The sequence below is a fragment of the Hippopotamus amphibius genome, chromosome 3 (genome assembly GCF_030028045.1).
Source record: "Hippopotamus amphibius kiboko isolate mHipAmp2 chromosome 3, mHipAmp2.hap2, whole genome shotgun sequence".
Lineage (NCBI taxonomy): Eukaryota > Metazoa > Chordata > Mammalia > Artiodactyla > Hippopotamidae > Hippopotamus > Hippopotamus amphibius.
The window spans coordinates 163615302-163633633 of NC_080188.1; the positions used below are offsets into that span (position 1 = coordinate 163615302).

Sequence of the window (18332 nt, forward strand, 5' to 3'; positions counted from 1 at the left end):
TCCTATTCTTGACTAGAATCATGTATGTAACTGCCTTTCATTACTTAATGCATGTTCTATGATTGTTGATTAGCCTGGAAAGCAAAATTTGAATGTGAATCCAATCAAGATTATTTTATACTATTGTAGCTTTTAAGTTTGGAAGTCCTCCCTTGATCAATACTTCCAAGTTCGTATGTTAGGATTAAATGCATAGGATCCCACATTTACTTTAACCTAAAAAATGCAACTTATTCATAAATTGTTAACATGACTTGATTGTCCACAAAAGTTGCCTTCAGTGGAAAAGTGAATTTTTATTGTAGATGAAGTGATTGTTTTTTTAATCACATGATATGCACATATAGAAACAGTTCTCATGAAGGCATTTGTTATGTTCTCTGATGGCCTGAACTGACATTGAAATAGTAGTTAGATCTGTGTCACTGCACTTGCCAAGGACATCCAATTTCCTGTGGATGTTGACCAAGAGACATTGTACAGAAATATAAGATAAATTTACAAGAATATTTTGGAGAAAGGACCTCATGGTAGACTCATTCTCATAGTGATTTGACATATTCCCGGTTCTATCTCAAGCCTCTGTTGTAATCATCACAGCTCTGTGATGACTATTTACAACCCACACATTGCCAGACATTACTGTCTCTACGTCTACATTTGCTTCTTTTGGATTTAAATAATTTGAGGAATTTATCCAAGTGTCTGGGTAATGCTGAACCTTGTCATTGACAAGCAGAGGAATAGGGTAAAATGACGATGCTGGCTATGGGGGATGTATTAAGTCAATTGTTGGAGGAATTAGCTTGCTTCTAGTAAATAAAATAATTAAATTTACTTCATTGGGTGGAGTCTAAAAACATGCTTTAACTTTTCTCATCTATACCACCCATGTTTTCACTTCTCTATTGTTTCCCCATTGCCTAGCACCATAAAAAATTGATAAATATTTTTGAATAAGTGAATGTGTTGAAGAAATGTCTATAAAATATTAAAATATACTTTTTAATTAAAGTACAGTTGATGTACAATATTATGTTATTTTTAGGTATACAACATAGTGAGTCAACATTTAAATACATTATGGAACAATTGTCATGATAAATCTAATACCCTTCTGTGCCATACAAAATTATTTCAGTATTATTGACTGTATTCCTTTTGCTGTATATTTCATTCCTGTGACTTATTTATTTTATAAGGAAGTTTGTACTCTTAATCCCCTTCATTTATTTCACCTAGCCCCCTGCTGTTTCCCCTGTGACAACCACTAGTTTGTTCCCTGTATCTATGAATTTGTTTTGCTTTTTTGTTTGTTTTGCTTTTTAGACTTCATATATAAGTGAAATCATATGGTATTTGTCTTTTCCTGACTTATTTCACATAACATAATACCCTCTAGGCCCATTCATGTCACAAATGGCAAGATTTCATTCTTTTTATGGGTGAGTAATATTCCATTGTATATGTATCCAATCATCTATTGATGGGCTCTTAGGTTGCTTCCATATCTTGGCTATTGTAAATAATGTTGCATTAAACATAGGGATACATATCTTTTCGAATTAATGTTTTTCATGTTCTTTGGTTAAATACCAAGAAGTGGAATTGCTAGACTGTATGGTAGTTCCGTTTTTAATTTTTTGAGCAATCAACATACTGTTTTCCAGATTGGATGCAGAAGCATGTGTTAGAATCTAACTGCTTTCTATTAAGCCTGGAATTTAAGGGATTTATAAAATTCTAAAACAATGCCTCTCTTCTCACTAAATCTTTGTCTTGGAAAACATGATTATTTTTTCATAAAATTGTGTTAACTTATGTTAACATATAATGGGCTTATTGTTATTGTCATGTTTTTACATAAATTAATCAAAACATTTTTAAAGTTAGAAATTCAAACAAGAATATAAATATCAATAGTTATAACTCAAATTTCAATGGTCCTGCTATAATTTTTGAGACTGTAAAGTGGTTCTGAGATAAAAAATTTGAGAGTTGCTCAAAGAATGGACAATATATATTTGTGTGTGCAACAGCAATAACCAGTTATAATTTAAAGTGGAAAAGAAGTAAAATATCTAAAAATAACCTTACACTCCTATGTGAAGTATAACAAAAATACTCTATTTCAGACTGTGAAAGGAGACTCAATAAATGGAGATTCATACCATGTTCTTTGATGGGAAGTTTCACTATTATAATAGTGCTTATTTTCCTTAATTTATAGATTTCACTTATAGCCAAATGACAGAAATATGTTAAACCTATGAAAATAAGAATCTCTATAATATTTAACTAAATGATTCTAAAGCTTATGAAAGAATAATAGGTTAGTTAACTGCAAAAAAACATTTTTCAAGGAAGGGTAATCAGGAAGACCTCCCTTGTCTGATGACAGTATTGCTAAGCATTTGTAAGTTGCTGGGGGGGGGGGGGGCAATTAAATTGTAACAACCTTCTTGGATAGCTACTTGCTACTATACATCAACTGCTTTAAAATATAATCTTCAATGTAGCAAATTTATTTCTAGCAATCTCTCCCACAAAAATATTCAGAAAGAAAAAATGTTTATACATAAATACATTCATAGCAGCACTTTTTATAATAAGACAAATTTTAGAACAGCATGTATGTCTACATATTGGGCAATGATTAAGTAAATATGGTAATGACATAAAACTGCATATAGAATAATATTGAGTAAAAATAGAGAATACATTTCATATAGTTCATAAATCCAACTATGTAAAATATATAGCAAAATGCCAGGAGTAGATATCTTGATACATTAACAGTGATTATCTCTGAATTCTGGAATTATGAATAATTTTTACTAGCCTCTTTATGCCTTTCTGTATTTTCCTAAATTTTTTTTAACAATGAATATGTATCATTGGTAAAGTAAATAAAAGCATTACAGTTCAATTAACTATGGAAGTTTCCATTTATAGGTGAAAACAAGTCAAACAAATGAGCTTTTATGTTGCATTTCAGCTTTACATTATCTGCTCTTTTCCATCGGACAGTAGCTTCTTTGGGTAGTGGCTACATTTTCACAGTGTAGTTTTTGTCCATTTGTCAATAAACTATATAACTTTAAACAAGTCACTTTACCTCTCTTGGTCTTTAATTTCCTTGCCTATCAAATGAAGTTCCTTCCAATTTTAAAATCTGGAAATTAAGTGATTAAGATTTTAAAAAGGTATTTCCAACAGAAACGTCTTTTGCTACAATCTGTGTGTCTCTCTTTTACTACACATTTTCTCCTAACTTATTCTCTTCTATGTTTGTGTTTCTGGATCTCCCCTTCCCTCCCTAACATCTGATGCTTGAGAAAGGATTATAATATCATCTTTCCATCTGTCTCCCAGTACTACTCAAGGCAACATCCAGATTCTAGTGTTCCTGTATGACTTGTTGACCATCATCTACAGGTCACTGGTGATACTCATTGTCATAGAATTTATACAAATTTATAGAGATTTTGAGGATCTCGATATAAATGGACTGACTCGAGCTTGATGGTGAAGTTCTGTTGCCTGTTCCTTGTCATCTTAACCTGTGTTGTTGGATCTTACTGCTATTATTCTCTCTACTTTTGTACACAACTCAGGCTTGGATACCTATGTTTACCATTCAAAATGACCAGAAATACTTGTTTTTTTGATGAAGCTATTATATGTTATTTAAATCGTAGTTTGCAGTCTGACATTTAACTCCAGTGCCTACTAAAAATTATTGCTATATTTAGTTGTTAATTCAAGTAAGTTGCTAAATATATCACTGGATGATGATAGAATGCATATCATAAAGCAATATGATAAACTTTATGCAGATCTGTTCACTTGATATCAGATATAATTTTCTTATAAATTACTGTATTAAATTCTTTAAAGTTTTAATCTATATTGTATACTTTAAATGGAAAAGCAAGCCTTAGAATTGTTGCTCTTTGTTTAGTTGGTCGTCTGGGGTGGAATATATGCTGTTTGATGTGATGCATGTGTACTGATAAATTTCTTTTTAAACTTGCAGCAAATAGTGGCAGCAATAAATGCAGGGATTATACCTTTAGGAAACACCTCCAATCAAATCAGTCACTGGGATTTGGGAAGTTCCTTCTTCTTTGCTGGCACTGTTATTACAACCATAGGTAGGAGACAACTTATTTTGTTTTTTAATTTTGGTACAGCTTGTGAGCTAAAATTCATTTGTTTTAATTTTTTATTTTTACAGTTGGTCAAAATGGTGTACTTCAGGCAGAAAACTAGATTTTAGTAAGTTGATTTTGAAAAGAGAATTAAAAGCTTGAACAAAGGAATGGTGGAAATGAATTAGTTACTGTGTCAGAATCCTGTGTTGTTTAAAATCCATATGAAACTCAAGAGCAGTTCAGTTGAGTCATTTGACTAATGGATAAGAACGTCAAGAAATGGCTTGAAATGATTTTTTTGGGGGGACAAGTAGTTTAAAATTTTCCTTCATCTTTGATTCTTTAGTTCAGAAGGAAACGATTTGAGGACAATTTTGACATTCTTTTCGTGAAGTTCTTATTTGATATCACCTTCTTCAACTTGTAAAATTTAACTCTACATTTCAACAGATTGTTCCTATTCTTGTATGCTTGTCTATTAAGATTACTTCAGGCCTTTTTTAATGCATTATGTTTTTCCAATAACACAAATGTATAAAAAACTAACGCTGAAATATGAGGATTACAAAAAGAATGAAAGTTTAAGCCCTTGCTTTTTTACCTTTTAATCCTGTTGTATGTCATCCTGTTAAAAAGGGTCACAGTGGAACATGGTCTCCTTTTGGGATTGACTGTATACCCACTCAACACCCACTAGGCAGCAGAATGGGTACATGTAGATGACTTCTCTTCTGTTAGTCCTTCAGTGCCCCCAAAATATCCAGAGGCTGTAAATGCACACCCCGTAGTGAAAGCCGTGCTTGCCATGCTGTGAGGATTGGCAGGAATTACAGCTGTCTTGTTTCATGGAAGGAGGTGGGTTTAAAGCGTAATTTTCAATAAAGGGAAGGAAATTGACTCATCACAGTAACGAAGAAAATATGCGTGCAAAGGGAATTCTCCCCTTCCACACATGCTTGTGATGAGATTTCCTCTCATGGGCCTGACCTCTGATTTGGGCGTGTGAATCAAGACTCTAAAAGTTTTAATTTTATTATTTGATGTCATTGGTAGATTAGGAAGTGTATACAGTTTTCAAAGGAGTAGCTTATATCAAAGTCCTAAATAAGAGAATGTGGACAATTTATGGATGAACTCTTGCTTAAATTTTCCTTTGAGAGGGATTTGTAGTATCCTGTCATTATATGAATCCACTGTAATGCTTCTTTGTGCGGGAACACTTGCCAGTGAAATAAATACCTTAGCATGTTGATTTTTGCCTTTGTTAGGAGGTCAAAGAACTGTATTTACTCCTACATTTCCATCAGCTAGGTCAAAAGTTGTGTGGCTGTGAAAATCTGGAAGAATGGCAACCTTGATTTCTAACCATAATAACAGGTTAACTTTGGAGCTTAGACATCTTGGCCATTTCTACCATGGAAATAACTGTTTATTGTGTAAACTACTTAGAGTCTGGAAGGAAAAAAAAGCTCACAGACCGAGTGAGAATGGTTTGTTTCTGCCCAATGAAAATTCAAAAGTCCACGTTATAACTCATCATGACCACCACTAAATTATTCTCCAAGAGACTTAGTCATTATACAGACTTACTGTTGCATCCTATGTTTATAAACAGTCTCATTTTTGAATCCCAAATTCAGTAAGTTTTGCAGACATATACTTCAACACATGAAAAAATAAACCATTATTACCAGTCTTACCCCAAATTATAGCCATTAAGCACAGTAGCTGATTATTTAGGTTGTTTAGGTAGCTGCCTGACGGCCCAAATCTCTTACTGTTCTATCTCAGGCTTTAGACTTAGGTGGATTAAGTCATTCTAGGTCACTGACATTTACTCCATGGTCTTCTACTCCTAGGTCAAGGCCATCTCCTCTGACTTTGGACTAGATTATAGTCTAGGGCAAAGTAAAAATTTTGGCCTCTTTCCTAAGTCTCCATTTGACATCCAAATCATTATTTGATAAAATTCAAAGTGTAATTATTAATATTGCTAATGATAATGATTGTGTGATCTTTGAGGTGGTTCTTAGAAATCATTGAAATTGTTATCTCTAGCACTAAGCTGCATTGTATTAGTTGTTTAAAAAATAGAACTTGAGACAGTCTGGGAGAATAAATTGCAGTCACTCTTGTCGGGTGACTGATATAGGCAGTGCTTCATGGAGCTGCACTGGCTGAACTGTCGCAGACTTTTCTACTCAATGTTAACAATTTGTCTAAGAAGCCAAAGTGACCCTTACTATTCATTAGAAATATGCCCAAGAGAAGTTCAATTATACAAAATAGAATATTAAAATTTAAGGCCTAATTTTAGAGAACCTCTTCATATATCTACACACTGTTTCCAAAATCATACCCTTCCAAGCCCTTCACAAATTCGATTTCACAGTTGCGCAGACTGACATCCAATCTTGACTATTCTTTTTCTCTCATTCCTTACTTCCAGTTCATCAGTCAATCCTGTTGGCTCTGCCTTTAAAATAGATCTATAAGTTAACTACTGCTCACCATTCAAACCGCCACCATTTTGGTCCAAGCTAGCATCATCTCAGTGCCAGCATCCATGTAGAAAAGAAACCTTCTGCTCAGAGATGTTCTCTGGGTTCCAACTCGTTTGGAGCAAACACCATATCCCATTGCTTATCTCACCTAGTAAGATGCAAGTTCTGGAATTTTTATGTGTTTGAGTCTTTTCTGTATCCGCAATGCCTGACACATAGTGGATGCTTAATAATTATTTTTGGTATGCTAACTCACATATACGGAATCTAAAAATGGTACTGATGAACTCAGTGACAAGAACAAGGATGCAGATACAGAGAATGGACTGGAGAACTCGAGGTATGGGAGGGGGCGGGGGGTGAAGGGGAAACTGAGACGAAGCGAGAGAGTAGCACAGACATATATATATTACCAACTGTAAAATAGTCAGTGGGAAGTTGTTGTATAACAAAGGGAGTCCAACTTGAGGATGGAAGATGCCTTAGAGGACTGGGGCGGGGAGGGTGGGGGGGACTCGAGGTGGGGGGAGTCAAGGAAGGGAGGGAATACGGGGATATGTGTATAAAAACAGATGATTCAACTTGGTGTACCCCCCAAAAAAAAATTTAAAAAAAAACAAAACAAAAAACAAATGGGGATTCTAAATGATATGAACTGCAGCTTGTTGGAAATTACACAGCACTAAATTGATAACTTATTACACTAAATTCTTAGTTCTTTAAACAGGTTTCATTACTAACTTGTTTGTTTATATATTCAAAAAATAATAAAGCATGATCAGTCTGCTACTATAAGGATAAAAGATAAATTACTGGAGCCTAGGTAGCACCCAGACTGGTCAGGGAGGCCACTGGGCAGATAGTAATTTACAGTATAGCATCCAGGTGCTGTGGCTTAGGAGCATTCAGTGGGAGTGTATAGGAGTGACACTGTACATAGATGCTGAGGTAGGTGGGTGGGTAAAAAGGGAGCAAGGAATACTTCCCTTTCTATGGTAAATGTCCTATTTGAGACTGGATAAAGAATTAGGAATTTCCCAGGTGAGTAAAGGCGGAATGGGAGCATTCCAGGCATCAGGAGTTCATGTGGGAAAGATGAGTAAGATTATGGTCTGTTTAGGAATTACAGGTCATCTGAAATTGCTGTTTGTAGTTGAAGGGATTGATCTTTAGAATCATGTAAATCATTAAGTCACCATAGTAGCTCCTACTGGATCTATGCTACTTTTGCCACTGCTGGCAGTGTAAAAGGAAATAAGAACATAGTCCTTGTTTGCAATCTAATTTGGGAGATAAAATTTACAATTAGGAATTAGGAAATAATGGAATAATAATGGAAATAGGTCTTGTATAATCAAATATTATATGGAACAATGGTTTCAGTGCTATAATAATTGAGAAAAAGGAAAGAGCATGTGGGCTGAAATGGGGAGGAAAGGCTTAGTTAGAGAAGTTGGATTTGAGCTATGCTTTGAAGAAAATGTTTTGGTTAAGATTGATGGAGGGGGAAAAGCCTCGCAGTCTGTGAGACAGCTAAGCAAAAGTACCAAGAGAGAAGGAGCCTGACTTATTTCGAGGATAGAAAAGTAAGTATCTGAGTAGACCAGAGGAATTGTTTAAAGAAGTGATGGGACATATTATTGACTGATTCAGATAGGGAGAATACAGTTGAATGTAATTTGGTTTTTGAGAATTTTGGACCTGCTGTACTAAGACTTTTTTTTGGAAAGTGAAGTAACAGGTTAAAAGTGACATTAGAAGATGCACCTGTCAGGAAGAGAGTATGGGGAGAGTGACAGTGAGGGAACAGTTAGGAGACCGTTTCTGTGATCCACAGAAGGGGAATGAGAGTATTGACTGGGAGGGTTGGAGTTGGTGTTGAAAGATGAGATTAAGACAAAAGGTTGAAATAATTAGATGAGAAATCAACAGGTCTTTGTGACTAATAGTGTGAAGAAAGAGGCATCCAAATGTTGACTATTGAAATGAATATTTAGGCAGCAGGCAGGTAGTTCATAAACAGTGCTAGTTGATCCTGTAAAGAAAAAGGAGTTTAAAAAATTGGCCAAGATTTTATACATGGTGTCGTATTAGAAAGCTTCATTTTAGTCGTTCCCCCCCTCAATTTTTACTTGTTAGTTTATTCTTTAATTCAGACAGACTAGAAAGACAAGGTGGACAGGCTCCCTCCTGGAGTTCACATTGGGGTTGAGGAGACCAGCAATCAGTCAGTGCACTTAAAAACAAGACCATTAGTAATGGCAGTAAATGCTCCACAAGAAATTCATGTGCGTGATGGAGAGTACATAGTAGAGCCGGAGAGTGAGTGGCAGGTGCTCTAAAGCAGACTGATTCCAGAGCTCTCGGAGCAGGTGACAGTTAAGCTGAAGCCTAAAGGGTGAAAAGAAATCAGCCAGGGAGAGAGGAGTACAAAGATGAGTTCAGGCAGAGGGCACAGCATGGCAAAGAAGAAGCAAAGTTAGCAAGGCGAACAGGGGCCAGAGCATGTAGGACTTGGTAGGTCATGACAATATCCTCAATTCAGTGCGAAGCTGCTGAAAGATTTAAATGAAAGGGAGTCCTGATGTGACTCAGGCTGCCGTTCAGAGGGCAAAAGGGGAAGCAGGAAGGCCAATGAGAAGGTTATTGCATTAATCCATATGAGAGTTGTTGACTTGAACTAAGGATGTGGCAGTGAGGAGGATGGAAAGTGGACAGATGCATAATTTTAAAAAGAGAGTTTATGGGTGGAGATACACTTATCTCTGAGAATGGTGCCATGGGTGGGAGTGTGGTTAGCATTTTAAATTTTGAGTTATTTTAAAGCTAATAAGAAATCACTTAAACTCTAGGAAAGGCTGTTGGCGAAATTGATGTAATGGAAAACTGTATTCTATTTTGAGGTCAGTTTAAAGATTAGAATAAGATGTAAGGTGGTTTTCTTCCCTGAAGGCATTAAAGTGTAATAAAATTTTCCCCAGTGGAAAGTAAATTGGAATGCCAGGGCCAGGATTTGCCCAAGCTTATCACTGAATCATCATGATCTCTGAATGTCAGAATGCAAATAACAAGATACCACTACAGTCTATTGCAATTTTAAGATCCCAAAGCATCATGTTAGGTCTTATGGAAAACATTTCCTTGGAGTAACATTTCTTGTATTTACAAAGGACTGTTGTCTTCTACCCCTTGAGTTCTAGATATTGGATTCAGGTATATAGTTTCTATGTTTAGTTTTTCTGTAGTTTGAACCAGCTACTGGGACTTTCAATTTCCTTTTACCTAGATTGAATTATTGAATTGCTGAAGCTGTTATGACAATGGTCACAGATTTTCTGCCAACTCCTGTTTCACTTGCATAGCATAATGCTTAATTGATCAGAAAAAAAAAAAACCAGGGAAAAAAATAAAGTAGTTTTAACAAATGGTTCCAGATGAAAAGAAGAGGTCAATTTTGGAAATGCCAAGACTATTTTGAAAACTATAAAGCCTTATGCATATCTTTATCAGGGAGTCCAGGATCTTTCTGTTGGACATGGTAAAAAAAAAAAACTATAACTTAAAAGATGAGGGAAAAGTTTTAAGAGCTTTTTTTGCTCAATTTTGTTCATGGAACCGCTATCTGAACTTGGAAATGAATAGACTTGAAGCAGTGGTGTAGAATTTGACAGTCAGCATTTTCCCAGGGGATGATGTCATTGCAGCTTTGGGTGTTGGGTGCTATCTTATTAATTTGGTATACTCATAATTCTGTGGCATTTCACTAGTCTCTTGGCTGTTCTCTGAGAACTGCGTATTGGGTTTTGGAAACCCATTTTAATAGAAAATTGAGCTTCTTTCAAGCAGCTTAAAAGGCAGATAATCTTGCAAGGCGACTTCCAGCTCTGACTTCATAATCTCATTGCATTTTTCTTCATGCCAGTTTGTTAAAGTAGATGATTCTTTTTCCAAAATCTGTAATTCTGGTATTGTGCAGTTGAAATACAGAAGTTGAAATTAAGAAACTATTTGGGTCTTTGATGCTCTGTTTCTCTTCCCATCCACTAAAATTAATGAAAATAAAACCTATCTCAGGATATTAGCATAAGTTCCTACCATTCAAAACCTTCACATAGGTTTATTTTCTAAGTTAAAATGCATTTATTCCTCAGAGGAAATGCCTCCTGAACGGTAGTTAAGTTTGTAGGGTGTAAAATTATATTTGATAGGCAATAAAGCAGAATTATTGCATAAATAGTATTATAGACTCCAAAGCAATAATGAAATAGATTAGTCATCTTCTTTTCTCATTATGTATGTATGTTAATCAGCCACAAAGAGGTTTAATTCAGAGCATCTAGTACTTTGAATCCTGTGCATTTGGAAGGGGACTTGGGAGTGTTAAGAATGTAATCTTCCCAGGAGTGAGGCAGTGTTTTTATTATTATTATTTGGTAGTAGAACACAGAGCAGGAAAGTATAGCTATAAAAGAAACGAGAAGTGCCAGTGAGAGAAGGGCTGGCTATGGTGTCAGTATAGCAGTCATCCGTATCTTGGGTGTTCAAGGCAGGAATTACTTGTATTCATATGTATTCAAAATATATAATTCTATTATATTCAAAATGTACTTTTATATATTTCTGCCTACTTTTGAAAAGGTTGTGATAACATATTTTTAATCTTCTGGAAAGCAATCACTGTCAGATGATGTAATCATGAAATTACCCCAAAATTGGAAGCAAAGAATTTTCATGAAGTTCATGCCCTGAACAAAGAATCTATTCTTAATCTTGTCATTTTCCCCTTCCCAACCACTGAAATGCAGCACATTTGTCATAGATTATAGATTTTATAGCGCCTCTGATTGACCACCAGATTTGCAGGTAGTACTCAGAATGTGATTAAAACTAAGTGAGGTGATTATCAGAAAAATATTTTTGTAATTGTCTCAAGTATTGCATTTGATAGGGAAGGAATGCAATAACATTTGTCTAGGCCTGTCTACTTTAAGCTAGTAATTATGCTACATATTTGTTTTCTTCCCAATCCTTTAAAAAAAAAATCTAGACTTGTGCAATCTTACTTTTGAGAAATTGGCATTGTTATTTATGTGGTTGTGTAAATATAACGTGGTACTTACAAAAGTAGTACCTGCCCCACATGCAGTTCACGTGTAAGTATTGTGGTTTGTGTGCACATAAGGTACAATGCAGATAACGACTAATTCTAAACAGAAAGGAGTTTCATGCAGCCATCTCTTGGTTCTAAAGTACCTCTGGTGGAAATATAATATGAAGTTTTGAAAGTCACAGGTCATCAAAAAATGCATGTTAATTACTAATCTTAAAACTCTTCCCCTTCTAACTTTATTTTTCAAGCAAAAACAATAAACATGTGGGCAAGTTTGGGTGATGTGTTGTATCTCTTCTCTCTAAGCTTAAGTTTCTCATATTGAAGGTGCTAACAAAGAGTGAATTCCCAAAGGCAAGCAGCAAGAGAAGGAAAAAGAAAGAAAGGGTATGGAATTAATCAGCCTAAGTAGCTCCCATTCAGAGAGTGCAGGTTTTGGTAGGTAATTTCAGTGGTACCTGTAGATAACTTAATGGGAGCTGTTTTAATTTCATTTGATGCATAAAAACATAGATGTAGACATGACCTCCTAATAAATATTACATGGCAAGTAAATAATACGCTGTACATATTCATGCAGACTCTTAACATAGTTTTACTTACATAGTACAGCTTAGAATGAAAATATTTCTCCCTATCTTTTTTAAAGGAGTGAGGCAGTAGAAGGAGCATCAGATTTCATTTCAGAAAAAAATTAAGTTTATTTTGTCTTTGCTACTAGCTAGGGTTGTCTTCTTGAGCAAATCTCAGTACTTCTATTATCCTTAATTTTATTTGTCAAAAGGGGCTTTTTCTCACAGTCAGAATTGTTGTGAAGGTTAAATAAAGTTGTGTATGTAAAAACACTGAATGGCAGTATACTAATTTAAACTAAGCTAATTTTGTTATTAGAGTAATTTTTATTATTTTTGTTGAAATTTATATTACGTTTATTTATATTACTAATGTTAACAAAGAAATAAAATATATTCTTTTTTTAAAGCTCTTTGTTGGAATATAATTGCTTTGCACTGTTGTGCCAGTTTTTGCTGTACAACAAAGTGAATCAGCTGTATTTATACATATATCCCTGTATCCCTTCCCTCCGACTCCTTGCCACCTTCCCTATCCCAGCCCTCTAAGTCACCATCCATCATCGAGTTGATCTCCCTGTGTTATGCAGCAGCTTCCCACTGGCTATCTATTTTACATTTGGTAGTGTATCTATGTCAATGCTATACATTCCTTCTTAAAGCTTTAATCCATACATTTTAATTCTTATATATAATGTTGCCTTCACATAATTAAGGTTTGCTCAAACCAGTTATTCTTACAATGCTGTGTTAGATTTGACTAGTTTCTTCATCTAGTTTATTTGTATTTTGATCTAATGAAATGAGTTGATTTTAATGACATCTATATAATCTAAAATGATCATCAGAATAATATATAATGAAACAAGCAGTTGTTATTAGTTGAGTATAATAAAAATTAATATTTGTATAAATCTTTTTTCTATATGACTTTTTAAAAATCTATGCCTCTATATTAGTTAGGATCTGCTAAGTAATTTTCTGTAGTAGACAATCCTCACATCTTGGTAGCTTTACAAAATAAAAAGTTCATTTCCAGATCACATTGTATGTCCAGTGTAGATCAACAAGGGGGCGCTGTTCATTGTTCTCGCTCAGAAGAAGGCAAGCATGGGAAACTGAACGCTGGCTAATCAAGCTTCATGCACGTGCACACATTGTTTTTACTCACGTGACACTGGCCAGACCAATTTCAAGAGTGTAGGTGGGAAAACCAAACCAGAAAAAACTATCCCACCCCGTGCTCAGAAGAACCCAGGATATTTTGTGACATCCCTAATAACTTCCATAAACAAACATACTAATTAGATACCTCCTCCAATGCTATTTGATATTCAGACTAATTAAACATTATAATAAATTATAGTTTACATTTTAATTAGCTTTTTCAAACTATCTCCTTAACTCCATCACTGCAATAGAATTTTCATTTTTCACATCTAATGTTGTGCTACTGAAGGAGGTTGTGTTCCAAAATTACCTCCCCATACAGTGGTTTCATCAGTGAAACTATCTCAAAATGAAAATAAAAATCAATATATAAAATTCTAATTTTAGCTTCTTAGCATAGATTTTGCTATCACTGGTGATATTTTATATAGGGATTCCATTAGCATTTAGAGTACAGTCACTCCTTGGTATCCAAGGGCAAATTGATTCCAGAACTGCCACAGATAACCAAATCCATGGATGTTCAAGTCTCTTATATAAAATGGCATAGTGATTGTATATAACCTACTAATATCCTCCCATTTACTTTAAGTCATCTCTAGATTAATTATACCTAATGCAATGTAAATACTATGGAAATAGTTGTCAGCATGCGGCAAATTCAAGTTTTGCTTTTTGGAACTTTCCAGAATTTGTTTTGTTAATATTTTTGACCCGTGGTTGGTTGAATCTGTGGATACAGGACCCAAGGATATGGAGGGCCAACTACATTTTGGTAGTGGTCACTTATGATGCTACAAAAATAGTCAAGCCATTTAGGAAAGTTAAGTTAAACGACAGAGTTTACTTTTGATGTAGAAACAAAATAATGCAGGGGGTCAGCAAACTATAGCCCTGTGGGCAAAATCCAGCCTTCTTTCCGTTATATGATTATGAGAACACAGCTACATCCCCTTATTTTAGTATCGTCTTTGGCTACCTTCATGCTGTAATGGCAGAATTGAATAGTACAACAGAGGCTATATGGCCTGCAAAGCTGAAAATTTTACTATCTGACCCTTTACAGAAGAAGTTCGCCAACCACTGAATTAAAGAAAAGAGTGTAAAGCAAGGGAAAAAATACAGTTTGTAAATAGAAGACCTGGATTTGTCTTGATTCTAACATTCTTTACTGTGTGATTTTGACCAGATCATTGAAATTCTCTGAATTATTTCCTCATGTGAATAGTCCAAATGACTTCCTAATAAGGTGAATAAAAATAGTTGTGCTTGCTGTCTCCCAGGATTTTATGAAAACCCAAAGGATAATATATTTAATGCTTAACTAACTACTATGCAATTAAAATTGATCATTTAAAAAGAATATTCTATATTTCTGCATTTTTTCTCATTGTCCAGAAAAGGTTGAAATGAGCTTTTGTGACTCAATTTCTATGAACCTCTGGAAGGATAAGCCTCAAGGGTTTATAATCTTGTTTTCTGGAGAGGGGGCCCGTAATGTATATCAGATTCTCAAAATGGCCTGTAATTCTCAAAAGGGTATAAAGCCATTGGCTTGAATAATTTCTATTTTAATTTTCAGACTGATAGAAAATAACATTTTGTAGCGCTTCAAAAATTGAGAAAAAAATACCGTATTAGAAACATTGCAGCAATATGCTCATGTAGGTGCTGGTAGACTAAACAACTGCTTAGAGAACTGAGGATAGTGCTCAGAAGGAAACCATGTGAAAATACACTTCTAAAAATAAGAAAATCTTATGCTACTGCTGAGCTCTGAGTGATATTATAGTGTCAAATATTTTCAGTTCTTCCAGACTCCTCCAGATTCTGAATTGTTTTCTGTAAACATAAGAAATGTTACGTTTTAGAAAACTAGACTATTGCCATCTCCATCCATGACATCCTGGGTTTTAAAAATTCAGCCTTCCTCTTGTTATGTAAGTATTAGAATATAGCTACGTCGATTTATTTTAGTATTGTCTTTGGCTACCTTCACACTATAATGTTAGAGTTGAATAGTGTAATACAACAGAGGCTATATGGCCTGCAAAGCCAGAATCTGGAAAAGAATACACACACACACACACACACACACACACGTATATGTATAACTGAATTACTTTGCTGTACACCTGAAACTAACATAACATTGTAAATCAGTTATATTTCAATAAAAATTAAACAAAACAAGAAACAAAAACAAAACAAGAAAAAGAAAAGCATTCAAATGTAAGTATAAGAATTAAAAAAGTGGTGCTGGATAAAGGAAAAAAACTGGACCAGGAAAATAGGCTGGGAATGGGAGGCACAATTTTAAAGGAGTTTTAAAAATGATATTTCTTTTCCAGTTTTTTATATTGTTTTCACTTTGGATTTTTGTTTCTAAACTGTGAACACAGAGTGTGAATGGGGGCCTCAGAAGTGCTTTCTACTTAATTCAATGTGGGCAGGCTTAGTGGCAGGATAACATAAATATAGTTAGCTACCAATTTTACATTCCAGTTTACTTCCTTCTACTGAGTGGAAAATCCTTCCACGTTCTCTGTCTATAGGCTCTGAATTGTTATGGAAACAAGGAAATAGTATCTTTATAGCTGTTGTCCTGAGCTGTCTTTGGGAGTGTCTTGTTGATTTCTTACTAAAATCTTGCATTCCAGGATTAGGTTTTCTAATAGACTGAATTCAGGGTAAAAGACTTAATCTGAGATAGTCTTCACAGCCGTGAAGAGATTACAGAAAAGAGAAAAATGTGTTGAGTTCACATTTAGGCACAATCAGGCCTTCTCATAATTATCTTTTTTTGTGTTTGTGTGTCACTTCAAGCTCAAATGAGACTGTTGAAGAAATTAAGTAAGGATGTAAGGTGGTGTGGAACAGTGATGTTGGGACTCCCTTCCTGTTCCCCACCCCCTGGTATTCTTCATTTAAGTTAAACCTTATGAATGTCAAATATACATAAAACAGAAAAGTGGAATTATTTGTGCATGTGGGTGTGTCCCCGTGGGGCAGGAGTAGTGGGTTGTATCCAAGAGCAGGCAGCCTGTTTCCATAGTAGAACAGGACTTGAAGGTCAGATAGATGTGCATTTAAACACTGACTCTGTCACTTTCAATTGCTCGTGTGTGCTTTACTTAACATTTCTGAGCCTTAGTATAAATAAGTTTTAAGACACCTTTTGCAGAATGTTACTTTGGGAATTAATTGAGGAAAATATACCCAAAGTGCCTAGGATACCACACTCCCTCCCTCATAGTAGATTCTCAGTCAGTGTTAAGTTCCTTTTATACATCTTTCCAGTGCAAATGTTCCCGGTCAGAGTTTGGGGGATGGGCCTTTCCCCACCCTCTTCTCTTAGTCCCAAGGCTTAGAGCACATATTCTACCATCTGTGGGAAATTGTGGAAAATAAAATCTAGACAGCAAAGGAAATTACCCACATAAAGCAAAGTTTTCCATTAGGTAGGACAGAACCAATAAAAATTAATAGCATATGATTGATGAGTCACCAACAGTTATTGGGTGGATTATTTGAGCTTTTGATAGTTCTTTGCTTGACAGAAATATACAGCAGGTATAGATTAATAAGACCTAAAAAACCCAAGAGAGATTCAGAAGTCAGGAAAATTGTGGCATCAGACTCAAAGATTTGTCTTTTGTCTGGTCCCTTGTATGATAATATAATAATATAAAATTTAGCATGTGCCAGGTACTGTTTTAAATACTTTATGTACATATTCAAACATTTTCATCCTTATAACAACCCTATAAGGTAGTTGCTGTCATTATCCCCACTTGGGATAAGCAAAGGGAGGCAATGAGAAGTTTAAATAACGTGGCTGAGTCATGCCATGAGTATGTGGCATTAGTGGGGTTTTAAACCCACAGAGCTTGGCTGCAGAGTCGGCATTCATAACCTCTACCTGTACTGCATCGTATGTTGAGAAAAGCAAGGTATATGTGTTTTACCATAAATTTTTTGTGACCTGATGGTATCTGTTCATCTCTCCCTCCTAATGGTTAGGGACTTAGTTTCAAGACTCTACCTTTCTAGGTGAGGGGATGATGCCATTGTTACCTTTGGAAAATGTACAAGTAATTTGCAGAAAATCAGCTTGAAAAGCACTGGGATCTGATGGATCCTCCAACACTTTTTACTTGTAAATATTGAATTATGCAAAGTATATCTACCTTTACCATGTGTGAGAAAACCTTGTATGATATTTAGACTAAATGGCCTTCCTCTCTTGATGTTGATATGAAGTTTTTAGACATGAAAGGGTACATCCTTAACCTTCTTTTTTAGTGTTTTTTTTTAAATAAGATACACAAATAAGTTAGCTTGAAGATATTTAATTTGTCAGAATCAAAGAATGCATGGAAATCTAATCTCATATCTGAGGTGAATCTTAAAAGATGTTGGATGTTAAATTTAAATTGAGTTTAACCAACGTCCCTGAATGGTTTGGGTGATGTATTTTTTATTTAAATAACCCAGCTTTGGCTGTCATCATTCAGGTTCAGTATCTCCGATAATCTTTCAGGTGGGTTGGCTGTCACATTCTCTCTCTTTTCCTTTCTGACACTGACAGTAGTTGATGAGTTTTGAATTACTGCCCCAAGGTAATAGCCAAGACAAGCATAGTTCCCTATACTCTAATTTCAAGTTAAATTGTATTAAACATGGACACTTAACACTTGAAAACTTTGCATTTTGTGTCTTCAACTCTGCTACCTAATTACCACCGATACTTCAATTTTCTTAGTCTTAGCTTTCCATATTTGTGTAATGATGAGGATAGAATTCTACTGGCCACTTC

At 35.0% G+C, this 18332-nt stretch overlaps 1 protein-coding gene across 1 annotated transcript in view; it reads left to right on the forward strand.

The window, feature by feature from the left end:
* The window catches only part of KCNK2 (potassium two pore domain channel subfamily K member 2), a 134915-nt gene that overhangs the window by 34929 nt on the left and 81654 nt on the right, over nucleotides 1-18332 (forward strand). The window contains exon 3 of the mRNA XM_057727990.1: nucleotides 4040-4157. Within this exon, the coding sequence (XP_057583973.1) occupies nucleotides 4040-4157 (118 nt within the window). The remainder of the gene's footprint in view (nucleotides 1-4039; nucleotides 4158-18332) is intronic.